The sequence below is a fragment of the Ochlerotatus camptorhynchus genome, unplaced genomic scaffold, assembly GCF_037179485.1.
Source record: "Ochlerotatus camptorhynchus isolate MF236.1 unplaced genomic scaffold, CSIRO-AGI_Acam_v1.1 ptg000423l, whole genome shotgun sequence".
In the NCBI taxonomy this organism is placed as follows: Eukaryota; Metazoa; Arthropoda; class Insecta; order Diptera; family Culicidae; genus Ochlerotatus; species Ochlerotatus camptorhynchus.
Genome location: NW_027040909.1, coordinates 1,719,136 through 1,736,560, shown reverse-complemented (window position 1 = coordinate 1,736,560; position 17,425 = coordinate 1,719,136). Strand labels below are relative to the sequence as shown.

General features: G+C 36.8%; 1 protein-coding gene across 9 annotated transcripts in view; it reads left to right on the top strand.

The window, feature by feature from the left end:
• The window catches only part of Cip4 (formin-binding protein 1-like Cip4), a 209,692-nt gene that overhangs the window by 152,828 nt on the left and 39,439 nt on the right, over positions 1–17,425 (top strand). For all 9 annotated transcript variants that reach the window (XM_065233923.1, XM_065233919.1, XM_065233922.1 and 6 more), the window contains exon 3: positions 13,212–13,265. In XM_065233923.1, the coding sequence (XP_065089995.1) occupies positions 13,212–13,265 (54 nt within the window). The remainder of the gene's footprint in view (positions 1–13,211; positions 13,266–17,425) is intronic.

Here is a 17,425-nt window from a genome sequence, read left to right as displayed (position 1 = left end):
CGACGATGGTGCCCAGCATTCGAGATCCAGTTGTTAGGCCACCAGGCATAAACTAATACCACAGGAAATAGTTCCAATTCAGTTTTGAGTAAAATTCCAAGGTAATTCTGAAAAGAATTCCTTGGGAAATAATTATAATGAGGATTTTGATGAAAAATCCAAACAATGAAATTTAAAAAAATAATTCTAGGGAAAAAAAATTGGGAATTCAGCGAAAATCCTAGAAAAATTTCAAGGGTGCGCTGACTAGAATTGCAAAATAATTTCAAGAAGAATTCTAAGGAAAATATGAGAATGAACTTCTGATGAGTTCTGAGCAAAATTCGAAGTAAGTTTTGAATATAATTCCAAGATAATTCTGAGAAGAATTTAATCGACGAATAATTTAATAATTTTTTCGATGGAAGGGAAGGCTGGGGAATCTTTAAAAGCGATTCGAAGGATACTTCTAACGGAATAGTGAGAAGAATTCCTTGGAAGTTATGAGGAAAATTCCAAGGAAATCCTAAGGCTAATTACTGATAAAGGTGCAAGATAATTAAGAGTTCTAAGTGAAGTGTGATTAAAATTCCACGTGAATTCTAAAGAGAAAAAAAATCCTAAATCCAGGGAATCCTAAGCAGAATTCCAAGGGTCCGCTGACTAGAATTGCAAAATAATTCGTAGAAGCATTCTAAGGAAATTATGAGAATGAACTTCTGAAGGATTCTAAGCAGAATTCCAAGTAAGTATTGAATATGATTCCAATATTATTCTGAAAGGATACCATAACGAATAATTTTCAAGAGGATTTCGATGTGAGTTCCAAAGGAAGTTTGATGAGCCTTTAAAGCAATTCGAGGGATACTTCTAAGGAAATAGTGAGAAGAGTTCCTTGGGAGTTATGAGGATGATTCCAAGGAAATTCCTAATGATAATTCATCTATGCAAGATAATTAAGAGTTCTATGTGAAGTGTGATAAAAATTTCAAGTTAATTCGAAGGATAATTCCAAGGTAGTTATCAAAATAATTCTTAAGGAATTCTGCTCATAATCAAAAGGGAATTTCAAGAAAAACTCCATCGAGTTCTGATGATAGTTTCAAATCAGTGCAGAAGAGAATTGCAAAGAAATCGAACTAATTCGAAAAAATGCTCAAAAATAGTCTTGGGTGAATTGCAAGAGAATTAAATGATTTTCTAAGAGCATTCTTAACAAATTCTGAAGAGAACTCAAAAGGAGCTCTGCAATTATTCCTTAGAATTTCTGAAGAGAGTGTCAAGCTTATTCTGAGTAGAATTCTAAGCGAATTCTAAGCGAATTCTGAATCGAATGAACGCTAAAGAGAATTCCTAAGGAGAAATTCAATAAATTTGTTGGAGCAGTCCAAGGGAATTCAGAGAAAATTCAATGGGAATTCTAAATAGAATTGAATGAGAGTTCTGAAGATAATTCTGTATGAACTCTGACATAAATTATAAGAGAGAATTCAGAAAGAATTGCAATGAAATTATAAGAATAATTTCACGAGAATTTTAAAATTATAATTTTAAGCAATTCATATCAGGAGATTTCCAAGGAAATTTTTAATAGAGCTTTAAGATAATTCTGAACTAAATTTGAAGGCTATTCTGTGGCAGGTTGCTACAAAATATTATGGAGAGTTGCAAAAATATTCTGAAAAGTATACAAAGAAAATTCTGTGGAATATTCCAAAGAAATAATTATATAGGGAAATTCGTGTATTATTTTTTCCTTGATTTGTTGTCCATCGATCTTGTTTTCCGTGCTGAGCACCAATGCTAACGATGCGAAGGAGGCAGCTCCCACACCTGGACCCTACCTATCGACCCATCAACTCATGAACCGGAGACCAACGGCTTTACTTCCCCGAAGGAAGGCGTGATCAGAGATGTTATGCCTCAGAACATCCCGGCGGCGCCGACTGGGATTGAACTCAGGCCTGCTGAGGTGAGAGGTAATCATGCTTACCACTACACCACCGGCGCCGCTAAATTGGTGTATTCTTGCATGAATTATTCACTGTGAAGCGAAGTGCATCGTTGTAGAATGAATTCAGATTCTCAGTCTTCGGGATTGAATTCTTGGTGTGGCCTGCAGGGGTTTTCAGTTCATTCTTCGGCAATCTTCTCCAAAGTACTCCGATGTGCATCTATAAAACATGATGGCCATCACTCCAACCAATTCAGCCAACGGCATAGTAACCCACTTAGCCTAGTAGCGTTCTGGAATTAAGCTCACTGCCCCAATATAATTCTGTCTACCAAATACAGTACCCCAATGATTTTTCTATTGAACATAAAAATGTGTACTAGAGTATTATAACCGACGTGATCAGAGAGTTTATGCCTCTGAAAATCCCGGTGGCGCCTACTGGGATTGAACCCAGGCCTTTTAGGGTGAGAGGCAATCACGCACACCACTAAACCACCGGCGCCGCTAATATAACCCATCATCAGAATAAAATTGTGCTCGAAACTAGACTACTTCTTCGTTTATTATGGGATATTTATAAACGATTTTTTTTAAATGACAAGCAGATTACAATCCAGGCCACCATTTACATTTGGTTCGAGATTTTTTTTTGCGCTTGTTTGGTTTCAGATGTATTGTTTAAATATGCCTCTAAAACACACAGCAACCTCTCAAGTCCTAATTGAAATCACAAACCATCCTCGTTAAATTCACCGCCTTATATTTTTACTTTAAATTTATTCGTTTGCATTGACCTACTAAAGTCTTAACACAACCCATCATCGTCTTTGCGGTAGGTTACACATTTTTCAATTAAAACTGTTTCCATCCCACTGACTGCTGGGGCATCATATATATTTCGCGCCCCCTCAATCCCCAACCCACTCCTACCTCAGCTGAGCCTAGTATTTATATTCATTCATTGATTCATTCATCACAGCTTGCAGCTTAGGAATTGCCCACCCCCTTCGGTTGAATCAGTAGCAGCAGCAGCACCACCATTGCATCTAATTGAAGAGCACAGGTTATTGCTCCACTTTGGGCTGCTGACCACCGCAACTATGAGGAAACTGTTTTCATGCAGTCAGTACAGTGTTTGGAGTCTGTTGACCGTCCTCTGGACGCACGCGATCGCCTCAAAACACGACAACCGTCCCCGTAGTAGTAAGGCTGTATATGATTGAAATTATACGTATTAGTCGCACACAAGAATTGCTCTTGTTAATATTTTTGTTTTCGGGCAACCCACGCACCTAACTACTACCTGGTAGTGTGGTGTATGCTACTGCAAACCACTATGCAGTGTAATTGCGACCGGCACCAACCTCCGCCCTCATCACGAGAGTCAGCACGGCAGAGAGAGAGTGTAGCTGTTACTGCAATACACCGCCCCTGTAATCATAACTGATGAATGTTGTTGTTTTTGTCGGTGGTGTTTTTTGCTCGTGACTGTGTTATACACTGTAACGTTAATTGAAGTTCGTAGCACTTTATCAGCGTTCGGTCGAGTAGTGTGCTGCCTGATCGTGGTAGGTCGTAAATGTCAACAGTTTGCCAACCAGACGGTATCAAAGGACTAAAACAAATTAATCAGATGAAGTTCTTTGAACCTTTCTACGCGCATTGCTAGGATCGGTACAAAAACGGTTGATTTGCTACTACTCGAACTGTTCGGTGTAGCAGAAGCCCACGGATAGAGCGAGATGCAAAATCCAACAGAAACTGGTTTCTGGTCCACACCTACACTTCTCGCGCTTAACTGGAATCCCGCTTTGCGAATTTAATGTTGATTCAACTAAAGGCATCTTATTCAATTTCTCCATCTTGTGAAATAGGTAGGTTGCTGGAAACGGCGCGGTGGTCCCCGCGTAGGCATTACGCTCAAGAATTACGTCAACCGAGCAGATTTGATTTTGGTGGAGTGTGTGCGGTTGTCGGATTAAAATTATCGAAGAGCTCAGCAAGATTTCCAGAACTTGAACCAACTGTTTTCTGTCAAGAACTTTTTAACACAAAACAGTACATTGGCACAATTCATTGGCGCTTCAACAAAAGGTGATGAAGTCATCCTTCGTGCAGTCACGACTGGTTTTCATCTCAAATTTCGATAGTTCACGGCGCGTCTTCTTCTCGTATACTTGGTTTGTCTGGTGAACCCATAAGAAGAACTGAGAACAAGATTAATTATCATTACGACGAAGATTCGAAACATGGTGAAATCAACGAAAACGAGCATTCGTTTCGTATTTCTCCACTCTACAAATAGAGCAAATCAACATATCACGATCGAAATAATTTTAGCGGCTTCATAAAACATTCTACTGTCACGACCAGTATGATAGAGATAGAGGAAGAAAAAGAAGATTATTCGCTAATCTCATATAGAGGAAAACATTTCCATTCCTAAAAAGACGAAACATGGACCATGACCTATGCTATGCATCATGAGTTCAATCGCTGTGCATTTCGCTCTTTTATGAGTGTATTTGTCTCTTCTCTTTCACTCAGATGGAACCCCTTGTGACTGTTTGTATTAAACGTGGATTTATTTTTAGACTTCTCATCTGCCCAACAACAACTGAGTGGCAGTAGTTTTCCGTCCTCTCTGGTTATATTTAACTCCCATTGCGTTAAATCAAGACGAACTACTTAAAAACCTCGACCTTTTTTGTTCAAGAATCTTTGTTTTCTGAACTAAGAAAAATCACCACCTGATCGACCATCAATACACCTTAGCATTTGTTACGCCTGTAATAACCCATCAAAAGCACAGTATCGTAACTTTACCATCACCACTACTGTGTTACAATCGGTTCACTTCACACCTCACACTCTCGGGACTGATTTTGTTGCTTTTCTTCGCTCATGTTCTACAGCATACCAACAACTTGAGATTTCACGTGTTGAACATCTTATTTTCTTCCCTGCTCCTACTAGCCTACAATCTTGTAAACCGATCGTTATGAGATACAAAATATCGATCTAGTCGTTAATTTTTATTGCTTTTGACATGTGCACAGCGATGCACACATACACGGTTCGGACTGGACGGTGGAGTGCTCTTCGTTTCTTCGCGGAGATGAAAGCATTTATTCAAGCATTCCCGTTACAAAGATCGAGCAGATATCACGATTCACGACAACGATGTGATGCAATTTTGCGTACGGTGATTTCTGCAATGAAGGTTTCGCAAAATGTACGTCTATAGTTTTCAAATAAAGATGTTCAGACATGGTTGCAATTTTATCATGATTTGATACTTTCTTATCATCATCATCATCCTTACTTATTGGCTTTCAGGCCAGTAACGATATAGTTTCTGCACTAGTTACTTCCACTATTGTTTTGTAGATTTTATGGGGTGTTGCGTGGCGGAGTATGTTGTGTGGGTCATATTCTCATAATTCGCATCATCTTGGAGCATGTCAACAAATTCCTTGATTGATTGATTCCCATTATTTAGGAGATTTTCATTGACATCATACTTGGTATATAGGTTTCGACTCAATGACGACAATCGTTGAGGCACCTTGCAATGCAGTAATGTAATGATGTAATCGTCAACCACATCGAAGCACAGCACCAGGATTTAACATGCTGAGTTCTACATCGATTTGTTTAGCGAAGCATACTGTTCCTCATCATAATCGATCGCCATTATGGTAGCGCAGTTGACCGTGTACCGAACCTTGGATTGTTTTACCAGCCTATCAATATGAAGCACTTCGATATGTCTGATGCTGATCTGTTAGTGCAACTGTGCTCTCTTATGAGGAACAAGCACGATTACCTAGCCGAACGCTTCTCTGCCTTACCATCTATGTCAACAAGACCAAGTTGTTGAATATCAACACGCACAACCCTTTCAACATAAAGGAACGCGGCAAGCAATATTTAGGTAGCCATATCGCGTCAGACGGTGCAACCAAGATATACTTCAACGCACCAAATTTCTGATATGTAATTGCAACGTCAACAATCATATTGAGCTGTATTAGCAGGATCAGCTGCGAACACTCAAAAGTAGCCGGTCTTCATGTCAAGCGGTATATAAATCGACCCTTGTAACCGATAGCATCATAGGACCATGCATAATTGGCGTAGCATATTTTTGACCAATTTAGACCCCCTCATGGCGTATTTTGCTATACTCAATATAAGGCCCCTAATATGCTGTCTATTATGGATGGTCTCTTAGAAATTCTAAAACTTTAGAGGACTAAAGTCGATCATACACCTATGATAGAGCGGAAACGAAATCGACAAGCATGTAATGGATTGGAATCCCACTGTCACCTACTTTCAGTAAATTGACCGAATTGATATGAAAAAATTTAAAATTTTAATCGTTTGGCAAATCTTCATAATTTTCAAATTTAATACTTGGGGCGATCCATTAAATAAGTCACGCTATATAGGGGAAGAGCTATTTAAAATTTTCTGACTAGCAACGCATTAAGTGAGGGAGGTGGGAGCAACAAGGGCAGGCGGGGTAAAAAGGCCAGGTACTCGTTTCATCGGGAAAAGTTAAATAGGGTAGAGAACTACTTGGGCCTAATCGCCCATTTTGGGCCTATCGAGCAGAAAACTTCAAATAAATCCATGATTTCAGAGTTAACAAGTCAATTATGCGATTGGTACGATACTTTAGTTAATAAGCTACCGAACGAAGTAAATGAGAACGCATGATATGAAGGTTTGCACCCATTATTCCCAAAAACCAAAGAAGCGCTCCGACCAAATCAATTTTTATCTTCATCCGATAGGCCGAAGTGAATTCATTGGCGTTTCAATGCATTAGGCCGAGTTTAAAATCCGTAGGTCGAGTTTGGCGTCAAGAAGCAGTGTTGGATTTTTGACAATATCTCAACGATTGGTTTCTCGTTTTCAAATCTTACGGTACGTACGGAAAGGTAAATAAATTTGGAAGCCATCAGTAATAATAACATTCTGTTTGGTGATAAACTGAACTAGATTAAGAAAGACTAAGTGCGGGTTATGCTTAATAGGCCGGAAATGGGGTAGTTAACCCTACCACTGTTTTGATCATACATCCCTTATTGTATTATTATTTTATAACAATCGAACATTCAGTGATGTTCTAAAATGATATTTTTACATAGTCAAACTAAAGAATTTTACAAGCAAAAAAGGTAAAAACTGTTATAATCGCCAATCAAATTCATAAATCTAGGTTTTCATCACTAAATTCACAACGAAAGATGTTAAGAATTATTGTCTTGTCTAATTGCGAAAATTTTAAAAATATGCTGACTGATGGGAGACAATTCTTCTAAATTTGATAATATGAAATGTTATGTTTTTAATTTTTTAATTTCATATGAGGATCACTAACAGATCATAACTAATAAGTATAAATTTTACGGTATTTTTGAGTAGTTTATAATTTACACGAAAATCATCCTCAACAATTCTGGATCTATTATTTTTTTTGCTGAGGCCTTTTTCAAATGTTATGCGTGTATTTCAAACCTCCTCCAGCTCATAAGACATCAGTTTTAGCTTCAAATCAGCTCCAACCAAATAATCATCGAAAATGCTGTTACCTACCTCATCATTAAATTCCCATTTTAGATTTTACCAAAACGAACCCAAAAGAAATTCATATAGAAAGTGTTTTTGGTTTTAAATTCTGTACCCAGACACCTATGTACAGTGCTGTAAATTTTCAAAATCAATTAAACATTTTTGATGAAAATGAGAAAAGCAGCTATCCTCAGCCGGGACCTCCTTCGAATGGGTGACATCAGTTGATTATTATTGATCATTCTCATTTGATAAACGCTTGATATCATTGAATTGAGTGTAACCTATACATAAATGGAGCTCTGGTTGACATTCCTGCGAAAAAACTAAGCCAACCTGACTTCTACCAAACCCCAACCCGATGTTGACCCGACATTGACCCGACATAAACCCAAAATTGATCCGACAACAACACGACATTGAGTCGACATCGACCTTAAATTTGCCTTACATTGATCGGGTCGACTTCTCTGTTCGGGACCATCTGGCTGGGTTTCTTCCATACTCCACTGTCGTATATCAAATGATAGTGAGAGACTCAATTGACAGTGACGATGAGCTTCGAATGAGAAAGGGGCTCTTCAAATTATGGTCCTATGAGAATTCGTTTTCACAGAATTGATTGAATGGTTGTATTGGTTCATCTTCAATCGAATGATATGAAAATTAACAGCACTGACTTATTTTCGCCATAAACAACATCAATCTCTTTAGGACCACCACCACAACGTGACGAGTAGGGGAAATGTGAAGGTTATTTTTTCCTGAATGGATGGTCACTAAACCGAGAAAATCGAGAACAACATATCAATTCGAAGAAGACAAAACAATGAAAATGCTTGATTAATCCATGATGTTGAATCAGTACTACAATATAACTCAAACGAACTGTCTCGGAATTAGTTAAACAGATCCTAAATCTAGTATTTCGAATATTTCTTTTAGAATGGATATGGTTGTTTAATTCCATAGCAAAATTTAGCTCTGAATTTCGTAACAATTGGTAGTTTTGTTCCTTAACGAAAAATATTAGACCCGTATTGTTTTTTCACTAGGTTGACCATTTCCATGTTAGGGTGACTTTAAAAAAAAATCATAACTTTTGAACCACTGGAAATCGGCCCAATCATATTTATTATCATATTTTGAATAATCAAAATATCAAATAAAAGGTTATTAAAATACTTTTCAGAAAAAAATACAAAAAGTTTAAAAATTTAAGTTTTGTATCGATGAACTTTGATTGTAGTTGTTTTTTTATGGTTTTCATAGTTTGTAGACAATGGGCGTAGGGTAGAGAACTACTTCAGCTTAATCGCCCATTTTGGGCCTATCGAGCAGAAAACTTCAAATAAATCCATGATTTCAGAGTGAACAAGTCAATTATGCGTTTGGTACGATACTTTAGTTAGTAAGCTACCGAACGAAGTCAATGAGAACGCGTGATATGAAGGTTTGCCCCCATTATTCCCAAAAACATAAGAAACGCTCCGTCCGAATCAATTTTTATCTTCATCCGATAGGCCGAAGTGATTTCATTGGCTTTTTAATGCGTTAGGCCGAGTTTAGAATCCGAAGGCTGAGTTTGGTGTCAAGAAGCAGTGTTAGACTTTTGACAATATCTCAATGATTGGTTTCTCTTTATCAAATCTTACGATACGTACGGAAAGGTAAATAAATTTGGAAGCCATCAGTAATATTAACATTCCGTTTGGTGCTAAACTGCGCTAGATTAAGAAAGACTAAGTGCGGGTTGTGCTTAATAAGCCAAAAAAATATCCTAGGCTGAGATCTCAAAAAATAAGCAAATGAGTTTTGAAAATCCTGAAAACTTTTTAGTTCATAGAATCTAGAATTTCTCCGTCCGACGTATCTAACATTTTTCCTAGTATGCGATCCAATTTTTTTTTAAGTCTCAGAATCTAGAATTTCTGTGAATATATTTCATATGAAAGCATATGAATTAACTAAATAATTGCTAGAATTTCTAAAAAATAACTCTTCATAGTATATCTTTGGAATTTTCTCAAGAATTACATTAAAACAGATTGTCGACTACCTGAAAAACTGGAAATTCAAGGAATGTCAGGGAATTGCATTTATAACCTGGAAACTCAGGGAATTTTCTTTAAATTCAGGGAAATATTTCTCAGTCTTATTATTAACTGTATTAAAAACTTTAATGAGGAGAAATCTTAGACATGAATATTTTTTTATAATTTTATATCTGGGGAATAAGCTCTTGGACTAGAATATTTATAATGATCCAAGACATGGACAATTTGTTCAAGGTTCTGGGACGTTTTCTGTTTCAAAGTTTCGTACTAAAGAAAGTTTTGAAGATTGCGGGCTTAACTTTTTATTAAAATCCAAGGCAAGATTCTGGATCATTTGAGTTTCCACAAATTCCGGACTTATTCATGTTTCTAATTTTAACATCCTGGACGATTTGTGAGGCACTGATATTATTTTAATTTTGAATGTATTAACAATAACCAACCACAATAAACAACAAACAATAATTTATTTAACTAAAACCAAGGTTGTAAGAAATTTATCGGATCTCGGTCTTGTGGAAATAGTTTAATTAAAATCTTGGATAATGGAATAAAATCAAGGCCCAGAGTAAAACACAGATTCAAATCAAGATCCTGAATTCAGAAGAAACAAAATCATGCGCTTTCAAAAAAATCCCAGGCATAGCAAAATCTCGTGCTTGGAGCAGTTTAAAGATTTTCGAACAAGTAAATAATTTCAATATCCCAAATCAAGAATAATATTCAATATTGTGAATTTGTCAAATTTTCATGATCCATTTCTCGAAAAAATATAATGTTCCCAGAGATTCTAGACTAAGAAACTTTTGATATCCTGGGGTTTGAATACATTGACTGACAGATAATAAATCGGGATCTCGGATATTAAAAAAAAAACCCAGGCATAGAAAATTGATCAGCTCTAAACCCCAAACAAACAAAAAATAGTTATAAGGACTTGAGAAAATGGGAAGATCCTAGATTTCTACAAATTTTCAATATTCGTAAGCATACATTTTGAACACACGTAGATTCCGGGATTTAAAATCATTGGAATTATTCTCAAAATTATCTTGAGATTCTCCGCAAAATTTTAATTAATATTCATCCAAAAATTTCCGTGAAGATCTCTTGAGAATCCGTTTGAAACTCTCCGCAGAATTTCCTTGGCATATTCCTGACAATTAGATTAATTTGGAAATTTGCTCTGCTGAGCTTTTCCTGAAAATTAACTTGGATTGGATTGAGTGATTAACATTAGGATTTGTCCATAAACTAAGTAGGCAGAGTTGGAGGGGGGTTGGAGCATACTATCTTCAAAATATCTCTGGAGTGTTACTCAGTATTCATTAGGAAATATTCTTCAGTGAGTTTATTTGGAATTCTCTCTGGCGTTCCTTAAAATTCCCTTAGAATATTTAAGAATTCTGCTAGTAATTCCGTACATATTTTTGGATACTAGGGGAAATGCAGGACAATCCTTCTCCGTGCATAAATGTCTATAACATATTTTACGGCATCATTTCAATTCACTACTTTTTTCTGCAGAGGATTTGCCCTTCAAGTGACATTTTGCTAGATATTATGCATCTCTTCTAAACATAAACAAACACATTGTGAAGTGTTGAGTCGCAACAGATATCCAAATATTGCAGAAGCGATAACAGATAACATATTTCATAGACCAATTGTGTAATTGTAAAAACTGTTTTCAAAAAAGTTTTTTGCTGGATCTATTTCTGAAAATACTTTTTATCATATTCAGCTGTTTATTGTACTCCAGAAAATTTAATTAGGCAACCGGGAAAAACAGTAATTTAAATTCTAAAGTTCAGATCAAGCTTATTGAAGAAAACATCCCAATCAGTACAATTGTAACGCATCAGCTCCAATACATATCCAAGAAACCCTGCACTTACGTTACTTTATGAGAGGTCTAACGCAGTACATTTTACGATTTTGAACTGCAGCAAAAAGCAAAGTAATCCGACAATCACAACAACATTCCATGCCACTGTTCCATTCGCTTGAGAAGTAAAATCAGCTGTGTCAGGTTAGCCACTGAAAAAAATACTTTTATTCATTTGACCCAATATATAACCTGTAATTGACAGCAGAATTTCGATTGCCAATCGCGATCGATCGGTTGAGTTATGCTTCGCTAACAACAGTTATTACTAATTGTTACAAATTGTACACAACAGATTCACGACCCGTTAAATCTTCGCACGGGCGTGATGTGCGAAATACCGGCCTGGCAGCTACCATAGTGCGCCGCCATCAGCACACTAGCGCCAAATAACCTGCAATCACACCAATCATCTGTTTAGTGAGCGATGTGGCTGAAAAACTCAGGAATGGCGATGGTTCAATCTGACAGACTCAGTCCATCACTTATCATGATTATTACGATGAATTCCATGCAAATGTTTGCCTCATAATGGATTGCGACCACTGTCAGCTGGTCTCTTGATGAGATGGATCGAATGCTTTGTTTGTAATTTGCATCGATTTATCTGTAGGTTGGTATATGTTAATTGAGGACATACACACGCAGGTGCTATTATTGATAAAGCTATACGACTGCAGAGCTGACTGATGCACTCACGTACTTAACGATGTTTGTTGTGTGTTGCCTATATTGACTAAGGTGCTGACTAATACGGTTGGAATGCAGTTTGGCAAAGAAGATGCGCTGTTATTTGTGTCATTTAATTTTCCAAGAAACCGAATCAATTAATACGGAAACATCAATAGATTATGTCGTGTTACATTCTTTGATCTTGTATTGAAATTCGAGCATTACATAGTAATGCTCTACGGCTAGCATCCAAATCAAGCATATCCGCAGAAGGCGGCTAATAACAGCCCTTTTCGCTTGTCATTTCCATACTGTGCCCACTTCCTCGGTGTGTCACTTTGCCTGCGGTGGAAGTTCCGCTTCAATCTTTCTATTTACCTTTCCCACTATAACGAAAGAATGCAGCAAGTTTCACGCTTTAAGTCATTAGTTCCGAACGTATGTGTTTCAATGTCATCAGCACCATCATCATAATCGTTGCCGTCGCCGTCGTAGTGTGTAGTAAGTAACATTGGGTCTGTGGGGCACTACACTACATCTCCAGCTAAGCAATTTGTATTAGGTACCTTTTATTTCCTCCTTCGTGTGTCTGATCAAGACATCATCGAGCCGAGGTGTGGACGTGAAGAGTTGGAGCTCGTCAGAATGACGAATCTATACGGTTGATTGGACACGAACTCATTCGACCACCGCGTCGTCATCGTCGTATGATAGTCATTTTCTGTTTGAACCGTGTTTCCACAAGATAGAAGTTAGAAACATAGTCATTATCTCCGAACGGAAAAAAAACAACAAGAAACTACTAACGCGTATTAAGACGTGCACTTTACTAATGGTGATTACCGTAATCATCTTAGTATTGGCGACACTTGATGCAGCTTTCTCATCCGAACCCATTGCTCCGTATCTGCAGCTTCTCACTACTTCAATTAACTTTTCCTAACGGTTTCAGTGCGCTCGAGCAACCAAATCGATTCAGTGCAATAAAAATAATCTAGATTTTTATTGGTTTGAAATTTCCTCCTCAATGGATTTGTACTTATTGGGTTTCTTTTCTTTTATCCATTTTCAGGCGGCTCGTCAAAAACTATCAACCAAAAAAGAGCAAAGAAGACGAAGAAAATGAGTAAGTATCGGGAATCGGGTAATGTGATTAAAAATCCGTTAGAGATCATAATGATAGAGGCTGACTGACTGACTGACTGGCAGTCGGTGCCCGTTGTGGTTCAGCCCTTCTGGATGAATGGCTTTTTGTGATTAAATTTCCACCAATAATGGGCGATGGAATGCTGCATATAAGAAGCCCAATCAAGTGCAATAACTGGATTTTGATGAATGCCCTTTGGAAGCTTTTGTGTGGTAGGGATTTGTGTAATTGGGCTTAAGAAATTGGTGAGAAGTCGTAATCGTTTCAGTTGTGTGAAATTTGAAGTTGAAGGGCTGTTTGAGGAGGAATTAGTTCCTGCTGTGTTAAACGGCATGTAAAAAAAAGAATTTCGAGCTAACAATAATTTGGTTTCTATATGTTCAGTCCGATTTGTTGTTTTGCTAAAAAAAAGCTGGTTATGCTCAAAATAATAGGAACTGCAATCAAATCTAGACATGAATTTGATTACATTAATTCTAGCAAGAGATCTCTGATAAAAATCGTCATTAAATGATCAACTAATATCCTCAAAATTTTCCAAAAAAATCAATAAATATTTGCACAATGCGACTGATTACAAACACTAACACCACCTAAATGCTCTTGAATTTGGTTACAGATTCACTTAAATTTGAAAACCTACCTGAATAATGTCAATCTTAAACATAACATCTACCGATTCGAGCCATGTGAATACCCTTAGTGGCAAAAGAAGGTCCAAAGTTTCGTAGTATTTTGAACTACATTAAAACCAAAATTGTTACTTGTTACTTTGCGCCGATGGGACCTTCCGGTTTCTTAAATGGGTAGCCATAATCAGGCATGGGAAATCATTTACATTCATTTCGTGCATTCATTTACATTCAATTGCCTCTAACTGTTTTTATCAACAGCATTATGTAGAATGATGCATGAAACTTTTGTAGTTTTTTTTAATATTAGCTACAACTTTGGTCATAATCTCAAACTTCTATCTATTAAGCATGAACAACTATAGCGGACAGAACTCGTCTTTGATTTTCAGTGAATGTAATTTACATTCACTGAAAAACAATGGTGGGTTCTGTTCTCTTCAGTTCATCATGCATAAGAGATACAGATTTGAGCAATTGACGGAAATTGTATCTAATATTAAAACCTACAAAAGCATAATACATCATTTTACGGAATTCTTTTGACGAAAAAAGTTAGAGCTAAATGAATGTAAATTAATGCTCGAAATGAATGTAAATGATTTTCCATGCCATAATTGAGGTAAAATAAGAACACTCATTTGATGCTAATTTTTAGTTAGTAAAAACGGCTTAAAGCTAATCCTATGCTCCGTGGTTCTCTGTGGAAGTGTTATAGTTTTGATCAATCACGGACAAACAACTACGAAATGCACGGTCTTAAAAACAAGTAAAAGTAGCCTAAAATTCATTCTTTTTTTTAAATTGTTGGGAATTAAAAATAAAATTTCAACCACAGTTAAATTCAAACCAAACCTCTTATCGAAATCCTTACTGAAGAGATTTTATTGTGGTGGTTTGAGTAATTTATTCTGGATTCCCTTGGGCCGTTCGCAATGCTGAGCTTCAAATTTGTTTCAAACTACGCGACAGTTCTAAAATTTGACTCTGTTAAAAATGAAACTAGAACACGAACAGGTAACGAGTTCGAACCACGAGAAGAGGTCGCGAACGATTCTGCTGTCGAAACATGTAAAGAAAGTATGATTATTTATGGAGATCGCTGATGGTCTTTGAAACTATTTATAAGCAACCTGGTATCGTGGGTGAATATTGGAAAGACATGATTTAAATTGTTGGGCAGTTGAAGATCTTCAGAATTATACTAAATCAACCGGAAGAAATGAGAACATCCTGAGAAGTTTTTGGAGATCTCTGATCACCTGAAGGCCTTTGACATATTTTCTGAGTCACCTGGTATCATGACAGAATATCTTGGAGATGTGATTTAAATTGTTGGATAGTTTGAGATCTTCATCAGAATAGTACCTGATCAACCTGAATTCCAGAAAACTTTATAGACTTTTTAAAACACATGGAATAATTTTTGAGCTGCCTGTTACCATATGAGAGGATATTTGAGAGATGTGATTTAGATTATTGGATAGTAGGATATTTTCAGAATGATGCCTGACCAACATGGAGTCTTGAAAAAATAACTAATGGACTTCATGGAGATTTTAAAACACCTGAAGATCATTGGAATAATTTCTGAGCAGCCTGGTATCATATCACACTTAGTTTTTTTAGCCGAGTGCTCGGCAATCTGTTGTACTGAGATCTCAGCAAAAGTGTCGCTTGGTTGCAGAGTCTCAGAAAATCCTTTGCTGAATCTCAGCAAACAACGTCATGTTTGCTAAGATCTCAGTAAAATTGATTGCCGAGCACTCGGTTGTGCAAATCTCGGCAAAAAATTGTCTAGGTTCGGCAAAAAAAAAACTAAGTGTGCATGAGAGAATATCTTCTCGATGTAAAAGACGCAAGCGCTGCCATGAAATTCTGTGCAGATCCGTGGATTTCCATGAAGTTCTATAATATACTATGATATTCTCAGAACTCCTAAGATTTTCCCCGATCTTTTATAAAATACCTCTCACTTCTTTGAAATTACCTAAATTCCAATGATACTCCCTGAAACATAAACAAAAATACAATTTCCGTACAGTGTTATCTATGAATTTCTCTGATTTTTGAAGCTCTTCGTTATTTAAATGAAGTTCTCCGAACTTCTATAAAATATTCTCAAACTTTTGTCGTTTTTACCATTTTTAACCATTTCATCGATTTTAAGGTAATTTTGTGTTTGCTTAGATATTCAATGCTGATGATTGTTGGCGTCTATAATGTTGCAATAGCAAAGAGGCAGAAAAGTATGCAAAATTTGCAATGTTAGACCGCATGAACAGATTCTGTAATGTAGTCGCCGGAAGAGTTTTTTAAAATATTTTGTAATATTTATGTTATTTTAATTTTCGAACACAGTAAGTTTTCCAAAATGCATTGCATCTTTAAAATCATCTCGTGAAAGTTTTATTCGAAAATAAGCGTTGTGGAAAACTTGCTTGTACGCTGCCATTGCAAAAACTGCTATTACATTTGTTGTATGAAACATATGCAGAGGCTGCAATAAATCCAACTTTACATTGGATGCAAGAGAAATTTGTTTGGCGTATGGGAAGACTGCAGCTCGGAAAACGAGAAAATAATGTCCATTTAAATGCGAACCAATGAACCGCGATATCAGGGAAATTGGGTAACAGCCGGCAATTCAGAATCATTGAATCCGTGAAGTGTTTTTGTGAAACATAAATGAAGTTCTGGACGTTGAAAAATTTCCATGACCCTTGGCTTGAACTGCACAGTTCGAAAAAGTAGTGAAAATTTCTGTTTCTAAGATGCACATATAGGAAGCGTCATATATCATACAGGTTTACATTAAGGTACCACTTCCGCTAAGAGGTACACTTACCGTTTCAACTTCTCCGCGCGTTTCAAGTTGCCCCGCTGTACCATATAGATCATGTAAATTTATGAGATATTTCACGAAATATTCCAGATTTTGAATGCAACCATCCATCTTTGTACGCAACATTTCTTGCAAGTTGCCATGGAAAGGAAGTTTACATGCATGAATATATGCATTATTAAACATTAACGACCCCATTAAAATTCAGATTTTTTACGTAGGACTATGTCTGTGATTTCTATATGGGGGTAATCTTTGTGAAAACCAAAGATGGAACATGTAACAAAATTATGAAAGATTTTGAACGTTAATAACTCAGCTGTCCCTGGACCAATTTCAATAATTTTATCACCAATCGATCAGAAATATTTCGACGCATCTGCTGAATTTAAGACTTTATCATTTTCCAAAATGTCACTATTGAAAATTGCACGAATGTGCAACTGTTGTTATGATGATTAAAGTTATCACCGATTACCCTAACACAGATTTCAAAGTTGAATTCCATCCGGTCTCACCAAACGGTGTTTATTCAATCATCGCGTGGTGAGTGGTGGTGTTCTCCAGCAGCTAGCTATCAAAGCTGGCCTCAACCGCTGATCGGATTCAGTTCCAATCACCGTGTGTGGTGGTGTCCGGTCGTCGGCATCAGCAGCAGCAGC